General features: G+C 38.2%; 4 protein-coding genes across 4 annotated transcripts; 2 read left to right on the plus strand and 2 right to left on the minus strand.

Moving 5' to 3' along the window:
• Positions 1-2,733: 2,733 nt before the first annotated feature.
• On the plus strand, positions 2,734-3,579 carry LOC124435914. Its single transcript, XM_046985844.1, has one exon. It carries the CDS (start codon positions 2,734-2,736, stop codon positions 3,577-3,579), a length of 846 nt encoding a protein of 281 aa, XP_046841800.1.
• Positions 3,580-10,444: 6,865 nt separating this feature from the next.
• LOC124435915 lies at positions 10,445-11,537 on the plus strand. The gene is made up of 3 exons (XM_046985845.1): positions 10,445-10,618; positions 10,749-10,882; positions 11,243-11,537. The coding sequence occupies exons 1-3, from the start codon at positions 10,445-10,447 to the stop codon at positions 11,535-11,537; spliced, it is 603 nt and encodes a 200-aa protein (XP_046841801.1).
• A 1,382-nt stretch (positions 11,538-12,919) lies between these two features.
• LOC124436205 lies at positions 12,920-13,763 on the minus strand. Its single transcript, XM_046986152.1, has one exon. It carries the CDS (start codon positions 13,718-13,720, stop codon positions 12,923-12,925), a length of 798 nt encoding a protein of 265 aa, XP_046842108.1. The 5' UTR covers positions 13,721-13,763; the 3' UTR covers positions 12,920-12,922.
• Positions 13,764-20,952: 7,189 nt separating this feature from the next.
• LOC124436207 (pachytene checkpoint protein 2 homolog) lies at positions 20,953-22,231 on the minus strand. The gene is made up of 4 exons (XM_046986154.1): positions 22,157-22,231; positions 21,895-22,001; positions 21,164-21,232; positions 20,953-21,087 (listed from the first exon to the last, which is right to left on the minus strand). The coding sequence occupies exons 1-4, from the start codon at positions 22,229-22,231 to the stop codon at positions 20,961-20,963; spliced, it is 378 nt and encodes a 125-aa protein (XP_046842110.1). The 3' UTR covers positions 20,953-20,960.
• Positions 22,232-22,783: the final 552 nt, after the last annotated feature.

Consider the following 22,783-nt stretch of genomic DNA (forward strand, 5'->3'; position numbering starts at 1 on the left):
ATTTGATATTTCATTAATGACATTCCTATATTAAAATCATTATCCTTACACTTTTCACAGGAAGAAATACGTGATTTGACGAAAACAAGGAAGTCCACAAGAGAACAGCCACATTTCCACGAGTAGCGAGACTCGTCACTCCAGATTCAACAGCGAGACGGAGAGCGCTCGGGGTCGGGAGTCGGGATCTCCCGACAAAATTGGTCGAAAGGAGTCGAACGTTGCCGACAGCTTGACAAGCAACGGTAGCGAGGAAAGAGGTGGAAGTTTAATAGAAGATATTAAAAACGCTGATCTTTTTATTGTCCTACCAAACGGTAGTAGCGTTTCCGATGAAGAAACGTTAACGGTCATGTCAAACGTTTCTATTGAATCCTCGTGATGTTGAAAAAAGATTGTTGGAGGAATATGGCCGTGTGTTTTATTGAAGAGAATATTTATGGATCCTGCTTCAGGAAAGATGAGATTTGACAATGAACTGTGGTACAACTTGACTACCATGAAGATGTTTCCACATAAAGATTAACTACTACGAGAAGACAGTTAATTATAAACGATCGAATTGAGTTTCTAAACCTCTCCCACAGAAAATCTTCAAACGCAAAAAAACGACATGCATTTCGTTTAGAAAATGTGAAACATTTTATGCTGATCTCTGATTTTATGACGTTTTTGGTCGCTAATGACGTAATTTGATCGCAGCAACACTCAAGTCTGTACTTATACAAATCACACAATGAGCATTACAATAAATATTTTACATGAAGTACGCGAGGGCATAAGCGAGGCTAATCAAAACCTTTACACCTGCATGGCAAATTTTTCAGCAAAATTATTCGGAATTATTTCGATTGTTTTTGCAGTTAATGAACACAAACATATTTGCATAGCAGGAGTAATGTCGATATTCCAAGCAATAACCATTTTATACAAAAACGTTTACACCGAGCTATAGATTTTAGTCAATTTAAATTAATGTCGTTCGTAAAAAGCCAAAACATTAAATTTGTAACATAGAGAAAATAGGTTTAATTAAGTGGAAAAAAAGATAAAAAGTTTAATTCAAGCTGTAGTTTTCTATCTTTCTGTGTGGATTTGGAATTTTTCTTCTCCACCCATCGGTATCCTGCTCGGGCAAAGTAAACATTTCCATCTGATTGTTGCAAATTATGTTAAAGTTGTGTTGGGTTTCAATTGTACATTCGAGTACGTCCGGGAAGATAGGGAACAATGCAGACAACATGAGTGGAACGGAAGTAGAGAGAGCAGAGAACGGAGAGAAGCGCGATACTTTGAGGAGTAAGAATAAAAATTGTTTAAGAAACCAAAGTTGTAAATGTGATTATTCCTCGTGTTCCGACGACATCGGGACGGAGGTCAATTTTCGGAATACATGGCACCTACCAACGAAGGATTGTTATTGTGACAAATTGTGAAAATTTCGTACGAGATATTACGCGTCCCATACAAGCATGGCAAACGACGAAGCAAAACTCAATATAAAATTAACTCAACTAAAGTTATCTGCTCAAAGAACAGCTAAAATATTAGATTCGGGAAGCGAGAAACTATCGAACGACAACTAAACGCACTCAAAACAACTATAAACGAGGCTGACAATTTTAAAAGAGCTGTAGAAGCAGCGAAAATCGAAAGAGAAGACGACCTTGAAGAAATCAGCGATTGGAATGCGGCAATCGAAACAAAATAAGCAAAGCCGAAGACTAACTAAACAAGCTACAACACCGGCAGAACAATAGGAAATTAGAAGAGGAAAATCACGCTCGCGAGGAGCAACTTAAATTTGAAAAAAAGCTTCAAGAAACAAAGGCTCAAATAAATGCAAAAATTCAAAATTCAAAGTCCGGGGACTCAAAATAAGTGATGAAGGTATGTCGGTGAGATTACCAAAATAAATATTGCGAAATTTGAGGGGAATACATGGATTGGCCCAGATTTTGGGGGCAATTTACGGAGACGGTGCACAAGTCAAATATAGCTGCCATCAACAAATTCACATATCTGTGTGGTTTCCTTGGGCCCAAAGTTTAGCGACGAGTAGAATCATTACCGTTTACCACCGAATGATACAATAGAGTGAAGTCAATTTTAAAAGATCAGCATGGGAAGAATTCCGAAATTATAAAAGCTTACATAAAAGAGATCATGGACTTGCCTAATATCTCCGGAGCAAACCCAAGAAAGATTGCCGAATTTAGTGAGAAGTTAAGTCACAGTGTCCAAGCTTTGGAAACGCTGGGTAAACTGAAAGATGTCCAAGGAAATGTTTCCATGACTCTAGACAAACTCCCAGCCATACGTGGGGACATTGTTAGAAATGATCCAGAATGGGAAAGTTGGGACTTTTCCAAGCTTACTGAAGCAGTCAGAAATAAGTCGGGGGAATGTAAAGTAATCAGTACTGTCAAGGAGAGAAAAGCAATTTTAGTCAAAAAGAAACTTTTTTTCAACTGTACAGCAGGACAGCACCATGCTAACGCTTGCCCCAGCAAGTCATCATGCAGAAATTGCCACAAACGACACCATACGAGCATATGTGATGTCGCCAATCGAGAAGAAACACCAAAAACAGGTCAGACTGTGTTGACTACAGATGAATGTATTGGTGAAGGAATTTTCCCCATTCTTGTTGTCAAGATAAATGGAATTACATGTCGTGCATTGATCGACTCAGGGGCTGGAAGTTCATAAATATCTGGTAAACCTGCATCTATGCTGAGGGTGAAACCAATTGAGACACAAACCACTAAAGTTGACATGCTTTTGACTTCAAAAACAACAAGACTGGAAATCTATGAAGGGGTAGTTGAAGCAATAGACAGTGATTATTTAATGAAGGTGAAGTTGATCAAGGTGGAGAAAGAAGAGTTACTCACAGTGGACAATCCACACCTTGAAAACTTACAAAGAGAGTTTGAACACCTGAAGAATGCAAAATTTGTTGATAATGATCAAAAGCTCAATTACCTATACATATGGTTTTGTGAAGCGGGAATATGCGCGGATAAAACTCGCACGAATCCTCTAGTGGAAACTGAGGGGCAACCAATTGCAGAAAAAACAAAACTCGGATGGTTTGCCATGAGCCCTGGTGTGGAACCAAACAGTAAAAGGATGTTGCTTACCCAAATTTCGCAGAAGGATTATGAAGATCTCTGCAGGTTGGATGTGCTGGGCCTAGCAGACACTGCTCAACACGACCAATCAATGGTGTATAACGAATTCAAAAAGCAATTAACGCGATCACCGGAGGGCTGGTACGAGACCGGTCTTCCATGGCGCGGAAATCATCCACCTCTCCCATCGAACAAAACAGGAAGCATCAGAAGGTTGGAATCTTCAGAGCGACGACTACAGCGAAAGAAATTAACTGAAGATTACAACACAGTAATCCAAGACCAAAAGCACAATGGCATAGTTGAACCAGCAACTAACGTAGCAAAAGGTAATGAATTGTACATACCTCACAAAGAAGTCGTACGCGAGTCAGCGCAGTCCACTAAACTGAGAGTGGTGTACGATGCATCAGCAAAAGCTTCACCAGAAAGTCCTTCTTGAAACGAATTCCTGTACGCGGGACCTACGTACAAGCTGTGGGAAGTGCTGGTAAGAGCGCGAAGTTTTCCTGTTGCAATCACTGGGGATATGCAAAAGGCATTTCTCCAAATTCGTGTACTCGAAAGTGAACGGGATTTATTAAGATTTCACTGGCGACCAAATCCACAGGCTGATGTAGAAATACTACGGTTCACGAGAGTATTGTTTGGATTGGTTTCTTCTCCATTCCTACTTGGGGGAGTTCTCGAAACGCATTTGGATCACTGGAAAGCAGGGGCGGATCTAGACCGATGCAACCGATGCGAATGCATCGGTCAAAATATTTAGCTATTAAAATCTGCGAGTTTGCGTTTTAATGAAATAAACAGCAAATATTATTTTCGAGTTATTTAAAACGCACATTTGACAGTGATATATTGTTTAGTTAACTTATAGATTTAGCAGTTTTAAGCTAAAATTTGTTCTAGAAATAACATTTGTGTTCTCCGATAATTTTGTCGTATTCCATGACACAAATAGCGAAAGAAAAGTCGATAAAATTTAGCGAAATTTTGTCGTGAATACATAATTAGTAAGTAATTTAATAGTATTCTGCCAGCACGTCACGGTAGATGGAAGAGGCATCGCCACGTCACAGTAGATTTGCGATGCATCGGTCGATGCATCGGTCCCGAGTCCTTTTCCGCGTGAAATCTACTGTGACATCAGCAAAACCATTGTTTTAGGGCCTCACGTCACGGTAGATTTTGCGGCTGAGCGATGCATTTTCCATAATTTTGTGATTGTGGGCACATGGCACCGATGCATTCAACTTTGAACTTCAAAGTTGAATGCATTGTTATTTGATCACTTGATATAACTCGCAATCATCGATCGAAGTCATGGCTGTCGAAAATATCAAACACGATCTGTGTACTCTGCTTCGAGAAGAGAAGTCATTTGATATTAATGGAGTGCGTCGAACCTATGAAACGAGAGCTGCTACTTTTATTTCAAAATCCTCTCCTTGGAATCCCTTTTCAAAGGGTAAAAATGGGAGAGATATGTCAAGTGAAATGTTAATACCTAAGCACTTGACAGTTCATTGGCAAAGTGGAGAACTAAGAGCTTTAAAGTAAGTAAATTTACCTTTATGCTTGCATGTTTTAAATGTAAATAGTGTACTCATTTCAGACTCAGAGTGTAGTCGTGTAGATAACGACGAACAATCATCATAAAATATACACGATGTCATATTACTTATGCAGCACTTATACTTGTATTCATATGTAATATAATACAAACTGTAATATGCAGGGGTAGGTGCGATTTTAGTTGCATTTTAGTTTATGTATTGTATGGATTACATTAAAAATGTGAGTGTGAAAGATCCGTTTCTGCCCTTCGTCGAATGAAAATTTGGTTACGTAGCACAATGATCAACGAAAGGTTAAATGGATTAGCCCAAATGCATATTAATGATGATATTAAGTGTGATGTCGAAGAAGTGATTAATACCTTTGCTAGACAAAACCCAACGAGGATGCAATTTCTTGATATCCTGGAGGATAAAGAAACAGATGCTTGACGATGAGCTCCATGAGAAATTCTTAATGCTGATAAACAACCTACATTTTCTTTGAGAGTTATCTTGTTTTCAGCCGTTATTGAGAGGACGAAGACCACGTTTAAACATTGATTTTCTTAAACATTTCATCTTTGCTGTGGTTGGAAGAAGACGATCTTTCAACATTGCTTTTATAATTGTTGTCATCTTTGCTGCCGTTAGAAGAAGACCATCTTTGAACATTGCTTTCATTAAACTTTTCATCTTTTTTACCGTTGGAAGACCACCTTTGAACATTGCTTTTATCAATGCTGTTATCTAACAAAAGACGGCTCATGTTATTTTTTCGATAAAATTTACGCTTAAGATTTTTCTGTCACCTTTCCCAAATCGCTGGAAAATGCTTCTCGGATAGTGAAAATTCAAAAATTTTCTGGGGGAGCATGCCCCCAGACCCCCCTAGCGGTGGCTCGCGCCTTCGGCGCTCGCAATGCATCGGTCAGCTAAGGAGCTGGATCCGCGCCTGCTGGAAAGGCGAAGCTCCAGACGCAGTTGAGGCTCTGAAAAGGTGTCTGTACGTTGATGACATCATTTCAGGAGGATGCACTGTGGATGGATGAAGCACGAAAAAGGAAATTGGAAGCTATTGACATTCTGGGTGACGCAACCTTTATCCTTCATAAGTGGGCGTCAAATGCAAAGGAGTTGGATGAAGGTAGTGTTAACAAAAATCATGAAGAGCAAACAGCTGCCAAACAACAATTTGGGGTGCAGCCAACTGAGACGAAGATCCTGGGTACAACGTGGAATAAAGAGAAAGATACGTTAAGTGTACAAATAGGACATTGTGGGAAATTGCCAACGAAGCGCAACATTTTCAGTCGACTGGCGAAGATTTATGATCCAATGGGAATTGCATTCCCTCTGCTTTTGCAAGGCAAACAAATCTATCGAGAGGTGTGTGACCTGAAATTACCTTAGGACGAGGAATTAATTGGTAAAATGAAGCAGAGCTGGAAGAAGTGGGAATGCACGTTACCAAGCGAAGTGACCGTGCCAAGAGCGGTTCTGTCGTTCCAAGAACCCGACTGTAGCTTAGAGATTCATGGATGCCAGCGGTGAAGGTTTGTGCGCAGTCGTCTACACGGTCGCTAAACAACCATCTGGAGTTACTCAGGAATAACTGGCAGCGAAATCAAGACTTGCCAAAAGAGGACTGACTATCCGGAGGTTAGAGCTTGTTGCAAGTCATATGGCCGCAAATTTGGTCTCGAATGCTAGCAATGCGCTGAGACACATTCCACACAGAAAACACTGCTGGTCAGATAATACTGTAGCTTTATGGTGGATTAAAGGAGAGGGTGATTATAAACAATTCGTGTCGCATCGAGTGGCAAAAATCCGAGCTTCTAATGAGATCGTGTGGCATCATGTGCCAACAACCGACAATCTGGCCGACCTCGGAAGCAGAGGTGGCAAACTGACCGAGATGTGGATGAAAGATCCTGCCTGGCTATCAGAGCGTAGTCTTTGGCCACCAGATCTTACAGTCAAACCGTCGATTGACTCCCAAAGTGAAGCAAAAACGACGAGAGTAGTTTTGAGCACGGCTATCCAGCGGTCAGACTTTGCAATATTGAGTGATGTTCTTGAAAAACATCCATTGCGGAAGGCGATTCGTATTGGGGCGTGGGTGAAACGATTTATTAATAATGCTCGACAAAACAGCGATGATATAAGACACGGGCCACTGACATCTGAAGAAGTGGAAGAGCAACACATGTCATGGATAAAAATGGTACAAGCCGGAGTCGCAGAAAACCCAAAGTCTCAAACGGATCTGATTCAGTTAAATGTACGACCCGACGATGACAAGATTTTAAGATGTCACAGTCGGATACAAGGAGAGTTCCCTATTTACTTGCCTGATGACGCTCTATTCACCGTGAAGTTAGTGGAAGATGCACACTTGGAAACACTCCATGGGGGAGTTATACTTACGATGGCAAAGGTCCGTGAAAGGTATTGGGTTCCTCGGCTTCGTCGATTAGTCAAAAAGCAAAGGAAGAGATGCTGCAGATGCAAGAGATTCACGACCAAACCGTATCAAGCTCCAATACCTGCTCCTTTACCAAAGACTCGAACAGAAGGAACCACACCGTATAAAGTCATTGGTGTTGATTTCGCCGGTCCGATTAAGTATAAAGGCAAGAAAAATCAAGAAGGAAAAGGCTATTTGTGCTCTTTTTTCCTGTAGTTTGACGCGAAGAGTCTATCTTGAATTGTTGAAGAGTCTTGAGGCAACTTCTTTCCTGCAAAGTCTAAAACGGGTCATAGCAAGGCGAGGTCGTCCTTTGCTGATCTATTCGGACAATGCGAAAACGTTCCAAGCTGCAGCGGCATGGTTAAAGAGAGCAATGCAAGACGAGAGTTTTCACAGCGAGCTCAGTAGAAATAGCATTAAATGGAGATTCAATCTGTCCCGCGCACCCTGGTGGGGAGGCCAGTTTGAGCGATTGATCGGTGTATTCAAATCATCATTTTACAAAGTCGTTGGTAAAGGACTTCTGAAATTCGATGAACTGGCAGAAGTTGTTCTGGACGTAGAAATTTGTATGAATAATCGACCACTGAGCTATGTAGAGGATGATGTTGAACTCCCCGTACTGACGCTATCTTCGTTCGTACTGCAACAGACGAATGTCATCCCTGAAGTGGAGAGTCATCACATTAAGGACGGTGAATTACGGAAGCGAGCAAAGTATCTGCACAAAATCAAAACCCAATTGTGGAACAGATGGCAGCGAGAATATTTAAAAAGTCTACGCCAACGCAATCAAGTTAACAAATCAGCAACCGAATCTCATCCGAAAGAGGAGGATATCGTTTCAATTAAGGGTGATGAGAAAAACAGAAATATGTGGAATATCGGAAAGGTAACTATGTTGATCCGTGGAAGGGATGGAGTTGTGAGAGGAGTCAAACTTCAGTGTGGGAAAATATCTCTTGAGAGGCAATCCAACTGATCTATCCTTTAGAATTATAATGTGACGTCAGCAACCATCAAAAGAAGTTGCGAGTGAACGCCAAAGAATTCATACCAAGATGACAAGCTGCTGTGGTTGCGGAGGCGATAAATCAGGAGCTAATGGAACAGGAATGAAATAAACTTCGAGACAAAGTGATATAACATGTGACTCATTCGTAGTCGCATGTGGGGGAGGGTGTTGCAAATTGTGTTAAAGTTGTGTTGGGTTTCAATTGTACATTCGAGCACCTCGGGGACGATAGTACGGTGGCCCACAAGGGACATGCAACTTACATAAGGCAGATGACGCCAAATTAAGTCGGTTGCTGCAAGTTAAGTCTGTTGCTGCAAATTAAGTCGGTTGCTGCAAGTTAAGTCTGTTGCTGCAAATTACGGTGGCCCACAAGGGACATGCAACTTACATAAGTCTGTTGCTGCAAATTAAGTCGGTTGCTGCAAGTTAAGTCTGTTGCTGCAAATTAAGTCGGTTGCTGCAAGTTAAGTCTGTTGCTGCAAATTAAGTCGGTTGCTGCAAGTTAAGTCTGTTGCTGCAAATTAAGTCGGTTGCTGCAAGTTAAGTCTGTTGCTGCAAGTTAAGTCTGTTGCTGCAAATAAAGTCGGTTGCTGCAAAATAAATGTACTTTAGCAAATATATCATGAAGTATTACCATAACTAAGTTAAAGTTGAATCATTGAATAAGTAAAGAACATCAACATCCAAAAGCGTTTTAATATTATTTGCTATACTTGTTAATGTACTGCCACATTTGTGGAGGCGTGAATCCCGAAGGGGCAAAATTTATCTGCCATTGCGGAAAGGAGCAACAAAAGGTGAAGAATAGTGGTAACAGTGATGGGATTTCAATTTCCAGCAACAGTGTCAGAGGACTCAGTGCACACCTTACGTCTACCCGCCACAAGGCTTAAACAAAGCTCATTCGGGCGAGAAAAAGGTATTGACATTTACGGAATACAAAAAGCGAAAGTGCGAGAGTAGATCTTCGTTTTTATCAAAATCAAAGAAGAGTGTGGATGAGAAACATGTGATACAAATAGGTTTAATGAAATATGATGGAAAGACAAAGAAACTCAAGCCAGCTCGTGGCCGTTTAGCGCTTGAAATCTCAGCCAGTGCTTCATCATCAGTAATTTTAAATGCAGCAATTGAAAAGTATAGTGCTTTTGAGCGGTCATTTGTCAAAGATTGTGAGTATGCACTCCTTTACCCTGATGGTTCTGAAGTTGTTAATATTCCTGGAACTTCGGATCCATTTGTCTTGAGTCAGTACAAAAAGGCTTCAGGAAAATCCTACTCAAGGATAACAATGTTCATGGCGACAAGAAAAGATGTTCTTTTTGATTCTTTGCCTAAGGCAGAAGACTTTACATCAGACACTGACTCTGACGATTCTTTTTTGAATGAAGGGGCTTGTAGGTATGGAAACAGTAGCACTTCATGTTTCATCAATACATCATTTGACAACAATAAAGAAACTTGTTTTATTGACTTATCAAAGGATTCTTTTAATCATTCTACCAATACATCTGCAATAATGAATAATCCTACATTTGATGAATCATCCAAACAAGGCTTAACTTTTCCTGCACAAATAGACAATGGATTGGCATCTACTCCTTCATTTGATGACTTTTCTAAACCTGACATAAACTTGCATGCGGAAGCAGATGATGGATTGGCATCAGCAGCTACTAGTTCAGCTATACAGTGTCCAATATGCTTCTTGCCATTTTCAGTGAAAGATATTGCTGAACATGCTGACATATGTAATAGCTGGTTACTTGATGACACTTCTCATAAGAAAGAGACAGTACTTAGCAATATTGAGAGCTCTGTAAAAGATGTTATCATTATTATGATTTTGAGCTATCATTATTATCAGAAAAACAAGCACACAAAAGTCCAGAGGAGATAAAATCTGTGTTGAAAGAGTCTATAAAACTTATGAATAATAATATTTTGAAGCAAGACAGAGTAAGAATAAATGTTCGAAGAAAGTTTCTATGGATTGACTTTAAACAAGCACGTCTTACAAAGATCAAACCTGATGACAACTTAAAGGTTGTGTTTATTGGCGAATGTGCGATTGATGATGGAGGACCAAAAAGAGAGTTCTTCACAGGTAAACTTGATGTTTTTCATATTTAACCTCCACAATCACTGTAAAACAGTGGTATTTAAAATTATTTATGTTCATTAATGTTGCTTTTGTAGAATTGTTAGAAGCAGGAAAAGGAAGTTAATGTCTCGTGGATTTCCCAATGATTCCACAATGGCACTGATGGCTAATGACTTCCGACTACTTGGTGAGGCTATGGTTATGTCTGTCATACAGGGTGGTCCAGCTCCAAATTTCTTAAATGAAAGTATATTCCAATATATTGCAAAGCAAGATTTATCTGCAGAAAATTGTCAAAATGAGGCATTTAAATCAGCAGCTATTAAGGTATGAAGTATTTTAGAAGATGACCTAACCTTATTGATCTTTTTCATTCTTATGTTCATTTTTATTGCATAAAGTTTAGTTTTATGTTCTGTATTACAGAAAGTTTAAATTGCTCTTTTTTGTATTTTAGTTATCATCTTGTATAACAGATGATGTACTTCATGAAACCATATTGGCAAATGAGATATTAGATGTTTTGCAGAATGTTAGATACACCGGTGTGCCTCAAAAAGAAAGTATCAAATCATCCAAAGACATAGTGCAGTATGTGTAATTTTTTTATTCTGCTAATATTTTTCTATCTAAAATTGCTTTCAAAAGTACTTCATCTTAGTATTAATGTATCAATGTACTTTCAATTGGCATCGTGTAAAAAATCAAAGTAACCTTCATTCTCATACACCTGGGAGTGGCTGCTGGAAAACACTCCTGCTACATAATCATAGCATGATAGTCATAACTACATCAGGAGTTAAAATGACGAATTTTTGCAAAATTGTTTACTCTCCACTCTTGCATAAATGGGTTGCTAGCTTAGTGTGCTGCTCACTTAGAGGAAAATAACCCTTTTATTTGCCTCTGCTCACATGCATTAATTGCTTTTGATTTGTTCTTTTTCACTAGATCTATTTGTATAAAAGATCAAATCTCTAACAGCGTAGCCCAGCTGCAACAACTTCAAGAAGGCTTGTCTAACTGTAATCTTCTTGACGCGATAAGAAAACAGCCACATGTATGGAAGGCAGTGTTTGTGCCGAGTGATATTTTCAAGTTTACTGCTGATGAGTTTCTTGACCATCTGCAACCTCAATATAGTAGCTTTCAAGCTTTGAAGATGAAGGAAGTGGATACCTTTAAATTCTTCAATGATGTAATACAAAAGTTTGAAGATGGTAAGGATACCAATATAAGCACATAAGCACATAAGCACATAAGCACATAAGCATATAAGATGAAGATGAAGCACATAAGATGAAGTTTGAAGATGAAGGAAGTGGATACCTTTAAATTCTTCAATGATGTAATACAAAAGTTTGAAGATGGTAAGGATACCAATATAAGCACATAAGGCTTATAAGGATACCAATATATATTGGTAAGGATACCAATATAAGCATATAAGGCTTATAAGGCTTACATAAACAATATGTTAGCTTACATATACAATAAGGCTTACATAAACAGTGCAGGAACACAATATGTATAGTGCACATATAAATTGTATTCTAGAGTAAAAATAAGATATTCTACAGCATGTTTCATCCGTGCAGAAGTTGCTAAGCTTAAAGGATAACAAAATAAGTTTAATGGTGATGTTATAGATCCATTTCGATGTTTTGAAGAGAAAAATTTACCAAATTCGGAGTGCATCGATCTACGCTTTCATTACCAAAACTCTGCAACACAACAATCAGCTCATTAACAAATAAATTTGCTAATTAAATGAGATATGATCTTCGCAGTTAGCTGGACAATTTAAGCAATCGTCTCAGGACCTGAAAATATCAGGTGACTAAGTTCGACATGACCTCTGTAGTGCTACCACTGTATGAAGTCACAGTGGTGAAGCAGGTCAATGCACTCATATTTTCAAATAATGTCATAGATGTTTTGTACAGTGCAGTGTAAATTAAATGCTTCATTACACAATTTAAGCAATCGTGCTCGATCGTTGAGTCACCTGATATTTTCATCCTGAGACGATTGCTTAAAGTTCCATATCATTATTCAAATAAAGTTTCAAATAAAGTTGCAATGTTATATGTGCGGTGCAATTTTATTTAAACATCTACAGCGTGTGTTATAAGCTATGTTTTTGCCACTGAGGTAATAATGTTAATGCATTTCAGGTTTGCAAAATTTAACTATGACAGATTTCCTGCAATGGTGCAGTGGCTCCAAGGAAGTACCGCCGTTAGGTTTTCCCAATAAGTTCAATGTTGCTTTCATCCATGGTTGCAAAGATTGCTGCAAATGTAGACCATCTACGTCACCATGTGACTTGCTGGTAAGTTACCTGTTCATATAGCTTCGGAATGTGAAATGGAAGAATTAATGGTTTCTGCCATTGGGGATTCGTGTGATTTTGGACTTATCTGAAAAGCAGATCTGACAATTGAAACTAATACTTTAATCGACTTGATCATTGCGAAATCGTTTTGTTGATGTTATGGTTATTCGCTTACACTCTAGTGTGTTATGAGAGGCGTATGTACGTAAACAACATTTACAGCAAAGTCAAACGTCGTGCCTGGTTTGTCCATGACGTGAAACTCATGTTTTTTGTCGATTTTCCGTTAACATTTAATCCTTATCATTAGCAGCTTCTACTAAGCATTGAAATAGTGCTAATGCTTCAGTTGCATTATTTGGAAGACGTAGTCCTTTTATTTCCATTACATGTTCGAAATACTCTTTGTAGTCATTTAGTCCTTCTTCCATCTCACATTCTTCCTCCATTTCGTTAATTTTGTCTGTTGGCACTTGGACAATGTAGTCAGCTCCACCAGTTAATTCTGGTAAAAAGTAAAGAAGATTTGGCACGCCAGGTATAGTATCATATCGCGAACGTCGGATATAGTGAGTGTTCCAGTGGTCAATTATATCATTGAGTTCATTTTGTAGCACAGATTGGAAACAAAACCAGAGGCACTCCATGTGAATTAAGTTTCCAAGAAGAACAACCCCATCGTGAACTAGACCTTTAAAAAAATTAATCCACCAGTTGCTTCGACTACGACGAAAGTACGACCACCAATTTTCTATCCTCTGGTTTGCGTGAGAAGAACCATAGCGATGAGCATTCTCTCCTGCCAAGTCATCTGTCCCATTATCTCTAAAATAACATTGCATTGAAGCCGCCAATCCATTCTCTGTGCCACAGTCACTCCATAATAGAAGTGGACATCCGAGGTTTTCTTTTACACTTTTAAGAAAAAGATTTGCAGGCACTTTTGGGTCGTTGTTGGATTTTACCACTTCAAGCCAAATTATCCGTCGGCTGTAACCATCTATAGCCCCATGAATAGGGAATCCATAGGGCTTTAATTTGTCATAGCCTGTAACAATTAGCAATGGTGTGATTAATATGAAATAAAACATTATGTTATGTTTTATAACCAATCAAAACAGGCAAACCAAATAAATCAACGTAGCCATCTTTTGTACTTTAGTAAATTTCAATTTTCCTACCGTCCATGTGCCAGCAAAGTTTGGACCGTATGATCGATATACTCGTCGTTGGAGACAGTGAGTTTTCCTTTGCTGGACACCTTGTGGATCAATTTCCTTCATTATTAATGCCACTTTTTTACGTGAAACGTGTACGTGGAATCGATGACGCAGGGTATGCCAGATTGTTCGATATCCTGACAAGCTTCCAGCATCATTTATTAGCTGACTAATAGTTTCTTTTAGCCCATCGTCATCAATACAATCATCACTTTTTCGTTTTTGAAACCATATTCTCTGAGTTTTCTTTTAAAGTTCTACAACACATTTTACGGCATGATGCTTGTCTAGAAGTAAAACTATTTCGTTGTATTTATATCCTGAATAAAAATAATTTTCTATTAAAGTCCTTAAATCGTTTTCGTTATCTTCAGCAGCCATTTTTATTATTTATTCAGCAGCATACGACAATTGCAAATCGCAGCAACGGACTTAACTTGCAGCAACAGACTTGCAGCAACAGACTTAACTTGCAGCAACAGACTTAACTTGCAGCAACCGACTTAATTTGCAGCAACAGACTTAACTTGCAGCAATCGACTTAATTTGCAGCAACAGACTTAACTTGCAGCAACCGACTTAATTTGCAGCAACAGACTTAACTTGCAGCAACCGACTTAATTTGCAGCAACAGACTTGACTTGCAGCAACCGACTTAATTTGGCGTCATCTGCCTTATGTAAGTTGCATGTCCCTTGTGGGCCACCGTACGATAGGGAACAATGCAAACAACATGAGTGGAACGGAAGTAGAGAGAGCAGAGAACGGAAGTGAGAGGGGCGAGACAAGGGAGAGAAGCGAGGTACTTTAAGGAATAAGAATAAAAATTGTTTAAGAAACCAAAATTGTTATTGTGATTATTCTTCGTGTTCCGAAGACATTGGGACGGAGGTCAATTTTCGGAATATGACAATCCCCGAAACACGACCATCGCCCATCCTGAAGTATTTAAAATAAAAAGGAAACACCGTCACATGTTTGGCTGCTGGTTCATATGAACCTGGGCTCATAAGAGTACGATCACCATAAACGATCTTGTTGAACAACTGTCACAAACTTGCAGGGAAGAACAGGAGATCTTACCTTATAAATTTCAGGAGCAATAGCTGATAACCAAATACCCATAGAGACATCCTCCCCGTTTACACAAGAAAGAAAATAAACATGTGTCAATATCTAGTACTCTGAGAACTACATCCTTACATCAACAGGTCACTTTCAACATTGTAATCTCGTCGTGGTTTTAATATACCTGATAACGTTTTAGAGATTTCTCGTTTTTTGCCAGCCCGTGAACAATATCCGAAGATATAATGCTGCCCGCACCGCAGGCAAATGTCGGATAAGTCACTTCCGGATATTAAGGCTCGGCCCATTTTCCCTGTCTATCGATCAACCAATCAGTACGAAAGCTGTAAATATGAAGAAGCAATTGCATTTGGAAGCAATAACTACAACTCATATTTTCATATCTTATTCATAGTTTAGTCGCATGGAAAACGCTAATTCGTATGTTCGCAATCTCGTTTCTGTTTTACTTGAAAAAAATTATCAAATTTGGCAATTCCAAGTGCCCAAAACATGATATCTCAAAAGGATTCGCATTACGTAAATAAAATCTTTAAAATGGACTCAGTATAAAGTAAATGGTTTGAGCCCGGGTGTATCGTTACATGTTTGTAGATGTAGATCGTCCAGGTTAGTAGAGTCCTGAGAAGGACTGTTGATGTTGATGTTGACTGACATTTCAACAATCTTAGCAGTAGTATTTTTGACTCTAAGATGACTACCGCTGTCGAAACGTCAGTCAACATCAACACCAACAGTCCTTCTCTGGACTCTAACCTGGATGATCTATCTCAAACACGTACTCAGTATATTGTGTACTGACGGAGTTGAGCTAAACTCACCTTCCCCACCACAATTTGGACGTGTTTTTTAAATTTCCAGTTCCTAAAAATATCAAATATTTTTTAAGTGGAGAAGTTCTTCGGTACAATGTTAGATATATAAAGTTTAACTAAAGACACTTACCAATCGGTTGATTGAGTAAAATCTTTAGATTGAGTTGAAAATCATCTGTAAAGCTTGTATACTTCCGGAGGTAATTAATGTTAAAATCGACTCTTTACTGAGCATGCGCAATTGTAGACACTCGGGATGAAGCTCATTCCAAAGCTCTCAATGAGAGGTCTGGAATGGTGTAAAAATCATCTCCACAGCGTGGTTTAAGTGTAGCGTAAGGTGTTTTAAGGGTGGTTTGAGGGTGGCTTCAGCGTGTTTTAAAGGTGGGTCCAAGACTTCAAGCTGCGCTTCGCTACCCTAGACTACGGTTAAACCACCCTTAAACTACCTTAACCTAAAACCACCTATAAACCACTTTTAAAACCACCCTTAAACCACCAGATTGATATACTCCAAGATCCCAAGATACTCTACGTACTCCCAACTCCCAAGATACTAACATGTATTTTTCTATTATTTATTGAAGAGCTTTCCAAATCCTGTAAGATGGTCTCCAGGTTAACAAAACAATCATCGTCAGTTTTCATTACAAAGGAAAAACTTAAAGTCGCCGAGAGCCTATTTAAAAAGAAAAGCTGAGATGAAGAAAGATCAAAATGACATATGACGACTGATGTCGTAGGTAAGGAGATAATAGCGAGACGAATGATACACTAATGCAAGTTATTTGGGCAAAATAACGTTTTAAGTTGATTTGACATTGCCAAAATCGCCAGAAATTTCACAGTTGCATGAAAAAATATATAAAAAGTCTCAGATATTCTCTTACCACGCGAAAAACTGAAGCAACTGGGATGGAAGATTTCTGTAAACATCGACATTTGAAACAAAAAGAATATCAGAAATAGTTCTGCTTTCTTTGTGTAAACGTTCGTTTTCATCGTCTTTCAATCGCTGCCACTCCGACATTCGACCTTCTTCCTCTTTCGTCACGACTCTCTTCCCAGAGAATCTACGGAAGATTGCAAGTTGCTACAGACTTTAAAGAAATTTATTCATAATGTATTGCACTATCTTTTCTTTTAATATTGGGTGAGGGAATAATAGTGTTTAGCACTAGGCTTTAAACTTCAGTTCAAATTTTATTTTAAATTTTTTGAGTAAGCAAAACAACGCGCTAATGTGTGGATGAACCAATGGGAAGAACCAGTAAATAACTTGCTGAAGCCCCAAATTAATTGAGAACTCATCTGAAGATGCACAAACAACTCAACAAACCTTTCGAGTTTACACTCATGGCAACGACCAACAGAACAAGCTTGCACAGCTTTCAGAGTAATTGGCTCCTTGTTCACATATTAGAGAAATCATATGAACTTGCGCAGTCTATTTGACAAACTTTTCAATTTCATAGTCACGGCAACGACAAGCTGGATTTATTTTCATCGCTTTCTGAGTAATTAAATCGCTTAATCACATAAATGTAAGAAAGATCATCTGAGCATGCGCAGTACGCGTGGACATGCGCAGTATGTGCAAAGCCCACTTGACCAATTGTTCAAGTACTTGGTCATGGAAATGACCAACTGCATTTATTAGAATCAATTAAGGAGTATATAACTTGCTTATTAGCAAATTATTAAAGATATCAACTGAGCATGCGCATTTCACTTAACAGTTTTTTGACTTCATAGTTATGGCAACGACCAGCTGAATCTACTAGCACCGATTTGAAGTAAAAGCATGGTTAGTAACAATTTAATGGAGAAATAATCTGCGCATGCGCACACTCGACTTATTGTTCATAGTCATGGCAACGACTAATTATATGTACTTGAACAATATTTGTAGCAATTAGCTCTCTTAGTCGCAAATGATGAAAGAAATTATCTGGGCATGCAGTAGTGACTTTAATAATACCATAACTTTCGTAAGCCTCTATATTTTTCTATATATATAAATCCATAAACGATAAAAGTTTCTCCAGATTTTAAATGATTTTTATTGAGCTTTCGACTCGATGCTTCGAGCCTTCATCAGAATGAGGATATTTATTTACACGTGCTTTTATCTTGGAAACGTTTAGAGCGTCTAATTGGATTAGTGGGTGGATTAATGTGATTGGATGGGGTGAAATGCGTTGCCATGGGTTTTGGTGTATTGTGAATATGATTGGTGTTAAAAATATTAGAGTGTAGTGTTTTAGTTTTGGTGTTGTTTGTAGTTTTTTTGTCCTTTTTCATTAGTTGTGAGTATATGATGGGTATGTCGATATGTCTGTTTATTGTGTCGTTGTCTTTACTGCACAAAGCTTTAAATTCGCGTGCGTGTTTAGACTGTGCGCGTCCGAGTACTTTAGTTTCTGTCCAGTCGAATGTGTGGTTGTTTCCGTGGGTATGTTCTGCCGGAAGTGAGTTCGGATCTCTTCGTTTTATGGCGTTTTTGTGTTCGGTGAGTCTTGTTTCAATTTTCTTAGATGTTTGTCCTATGTATTGCTTTGAACAGTCTTTACATGGTATCATGTAGAGCGCGTCAGTTGTATCATGAATTGTAGTTTTGTCTTTATGTTTGGTGAAACATGATTTGAGTTTTTGTGTAGGTTTGTGGGTGACGTTAATATTAAATGGCCGAAGAAGTCTGGCAGTCATTTCTGATGTTCCGTTTATGTATGGTAATGTGACGATTTTTACTGTTTCGTCCGGTTTTTTGTTGTTTGTCGGTTTGTGTTTTGTTTTGTATTTTGTATATAGTTTTGTTTATGAAGTTTCTAGGGTAATTGTTTTTAGTAAATGTGGAGTATAAGTAGTTGCGGTCTGTTTTTTTGGCTTCTTCAGTATTACAATGAGTGTTTATCCTGCTGAAAAGTGTTCGAATGCAGCTTTATTTGTGTTGTGTTGGATGATTGCTGTTGAAATCGAGTATTTGGTCTGTGTGGGTGGTTTTGCGGTATGTTACTGATTGTGTTTCGAGGTGCTGCATGACAGCTTCTGCGAGGAAGGTGGATAGTGGTGATCCCATTGGTGTGCCTGAAATTTGTCACCAATGGGATCACCACTATCAGTCACAAACAACACAAACATCAGACTATGGAAAAGATATGTCGACGACATCTTTACCTTATTTTCATGGTTCAATCTATAAATTAATTTCACATTTCAAGTGATTTTACGATTAAACAGCACACATTTCGGATTCATATGACTTCTTTTGATCTCAAAGAGACAGCCATCCAATTTATTACGTACATGCATGTAGTATGCATTTCATTGCAAGAAGCCACCCAACCAACAAATCCGATTTTAGCAGCATCGTACCCCGAGAAAAGCCTATCGCAAGGGTCTGATGGGCAGAAGCTTGCTATTGACATCCCAAAGTTGGATGGCGCGGAGGAGTCGAAATCTCCTACAGAAACGTTAACATGCCACCTTTCAATTAATAGGGTATCGAAATGGACCAAAAACGGGATTTTCTGTTTTCAAAATTTTCTCTTCTCTTAAAGAGTAAACAAAATTAAAAATTCTCGCAAGCTTGTAAGGGTTTGAGGCAATGCGTGGGCTACAACAGGAGAGGCATACTTCATTAAAATTAATCTAACATTGAGAAGAGGCTTACCCCGACAAATGCTAGCAACAAATCCACTTTACTGCTGAGGATATTATGTTTCTTTTTCAATGTGCGCAGAAAAACATCCTGTTATGAGCAACTGTTGCATCAAATTTCTCGTTGTTAACCGCGAAAACGAAGAAGTCAGTACGTACGTAATGTAGCATAAAAACACCTATTGTAAAGTCGATACATGAACGTTGCAGCCATATCAGCCTTCAACAAAGCATATCCAAAAGATTTCTATTAATGTATAAAAAGTATACAATCGTTAAAAAGATCACGCTTGCACGCTTTTTTCTTCACCAACTGAGCAAAGATTCTCTTTTTCTTTGAACTGCTTGTAGACAACCATTGAAAGATTATTCAAAACCTGTTCTAAGATTATCGTTTGTGCTTATTACGTAGGTTTGAGGGACAATATAATTACATGCATGTACGACAAAGTGATGGCAACAACAATTTAGTCATTTAACAAACTTTTCAATTTCATAGTGATGGCAACAACAAGCTGGATCGATTTCCATCGCTTTCTGAGTAATTAAATCGCTTGGTCACAAAAAATATAAAAAGATAGTGACTTTAATAATACCACAACTTTCGTAAGCCTGTAAATTTTTGTAAATATATATAAATCCATAACTTCATATAGTAGATGTCAACTAGCAGTGGAAGCTGGGTGCGATATAGTATGCAGTGGCTTAGGGGCCCACACTTCGGTGGCGACCGCACTCTCCCGAGGTGATCTCGGGGTCTGATGGGCAGAAGCTTGCTGTTGCATCTCCCAAGTAGGATAGCGTGGAGGGGCCGAAATCTCCTACCGAAACGTTAACAAGCGGCGTTCTAGTGCCTTACGCTTAAGAAGGTATCGGGAAGCATTGACCGAAAACGGGCCTTTTTTGCTTTCAAAATTTGGTTTTTTCTTTAAAAGAATTCTTCTCATAAAAGAAACTAGGACATACTGCCAAGGTTCAGACAACTTCTGAAAACCCCCCGGGGAGTAGTTTCGTTTCCATTGAAATACGAGGAGAATACTAACTTGAAAACATGAAAACTGGGTGACATAATATTTACCATAAACTAAGACAAGACATGTTAATTTTACTCCGTGACATCACTTTACTTTAAATTGAAAGGTTTGAACATGGCAGTATCCTTACATGTTTGTAGATGTAGATCGTCCAAGTTAGTAAAAACCTGAGAAGAACTGTTGTTGTTGATGTTGACTCTGAAGATGACTACCGCTAAGGTCTCGAGAAGTCAGTCAACATCAACATCAACAGTGCTTTGCAGGACTCCACTAACCTCGATGATCTACATCTACAAACATCTACTTCACTTACTCGGCTATCGGAAAAGAAAATGATGTCATTAACATAGAAGTGAACAAAAAAATTTCTCACAAACCGTAAAATTTCGGTAAGGTTGGGGTAAGCCATTTTGGCGTTCCTTTTGGTCAGAAAATATAATTGACCGCAGGCATTTCGTTGATCACGTGTACAAGAAGAAATAAGTTACATACAAACAAATAGTGGTGTTTCAACTATATTTTCGTATCCTGTGGTAAAAACATTGAATACCCTACCCTTACAAGTTCCTTGATGCAAGAATGGTAAATTTTGTAAATAGCTTTGGCTGATGGCAGACCAATATACTGTTTGATGTCGGCTCTGTGGGCGAACAAATAGCGAAGTTAGATGAGAAAGTGAATTAAAAAACTTTCGAGTCATAAACATATTTTTCAACCTGTCCACGAATGCAACGTCTATGGCTCCAGTTATGTTCGATGTTGTCAATATAATTATATTAGGATGTCTGAAATAAGAAGAAAACAACATTGGGGAAGCCAAGGTTTAGCAAATAAACGCATAAATGTAGTTCAAATGAAGACTTCTGTAAATGCGTAATTGATAGATAATAAGTATTTGACTGAGCAAAGTTGTCATCAAGCAAGTTTGTTCATGTCATATAAATATTTTCGTGCTTTTACTCCCTGTAAAAGCGACAACTTTGTAGAGAAAGAAATAATACATAGTTCTAAAGATAGGAAATACCATAGTGAATGGTAAATGTAATATAATAAGTTGATAAAGACTGTTGTCTTGGCATTAAAATATCAGTAGATTGTAAATTTTCATTTAGCAGACGTTGACACCTGAGGAGTAGTCTGCCGAAATGCATCGTGTCGTTTAATTTGGAACTATTGGGTTAGTGCTCTTTAATTATAACAGTTCTTTTAAGAACCATTAACTTATTATATTACTTTTACCATTTACTATGGTATTTCTATCTTTAGAAATATTTTCAGATTTGTCACCACGACAAAGTCTCTATTTTATTAAATAATACATAACGCAACAACGCTGCCGGCTGCCCTCGCCGTTCATATAACCGAATACAATCTCTTAGTTCACTAAAAAATCCATGAGGACGCAATGTTCGCCGAAATGCATATTCTGCTTACATTTTGCATTTACATTTTCATATGGTCAATTTGAGTGAGAAATGCATTCACAACACGAATGGCATCTGAAGGTTCTTGTTCGTTCAACGCAGATTTTCTTGCCGATGTTAAACTTTCAACCTTCAGAAGTAAAAGCAATGGATAGCAAAGGTATTTTCCTCAAACATCATCGACAAGCGTACATGTGCTTCGGGTATTTCGTGAAACAAGAAACAGAAATAGTAAATGATTTTTCATCTCTCTGAGCATGAGCACTAAGAAAGAAATGTTTAAGCAAAGTTTATCTCGTCGATAAGAACGCAAACTAAAGCTTGTTTGTCGTCAATAAACTCTTGAATTTTCTGGAACATTTTCACCCCTAACTTCCATCTCTATTTGTAGAGAAAGATAATGTTAATGTACATTTTAAATTACAGATGCAATTTTCAATTGGATATGATCATTTTGTGGTACGAAACTAGATTTATTAACTGGAACGACATCTCAATCCCAGGTCAGTATATAAATGTCAGTTCTCTAAATTGATATTTTGATGTGAGCCGTGCATTTTACATTGACAGGGGGTTACGACAAAAGTGGATGACAGTTTGATAGATGATTGAAATCACGGAAAATTTATGGCAATGTTTTGTGGTTCCAGAAGATTTTCGAACTCGGTGATGTTGCTTTGAGCTATTCAAAATGATGCCTAATTTGGAAAACCACTTCGAGAATAAACTGTGACTGTTTATTTCAATAAGCTGGCCATAGTTAAATCTAAGGATTCAAAAGTAGAAACACACTTTAATTTATAGTTCATAATCCTTAGGCAGACGACAATTTCATTAAAAACAAAGTAAAAGATAATGCAAAAAAAAAATCTTGTAAACTTAAATAAAAGTTACAAAGCAAAACAATTGAAA

This window comes from Xenia sp. Carnegie-2017, unplaced genomic scaffold, assembly GCF_021976095.1.
Source record: "Xenia sp. Carnegie-2017 unplaced genomic scaffold, XeniaSp_v1 HiC_scaffold_16, whole genome shotgun sequence".
Classification (NCBI taxonomy): domain Eukaryota; kingdom Metazoa; phylum Cnidaria; class Anthozoa; order Malacalcyonacea; family Xeniidae; genus Xenia; species Xenia sp. Carnegie-2017.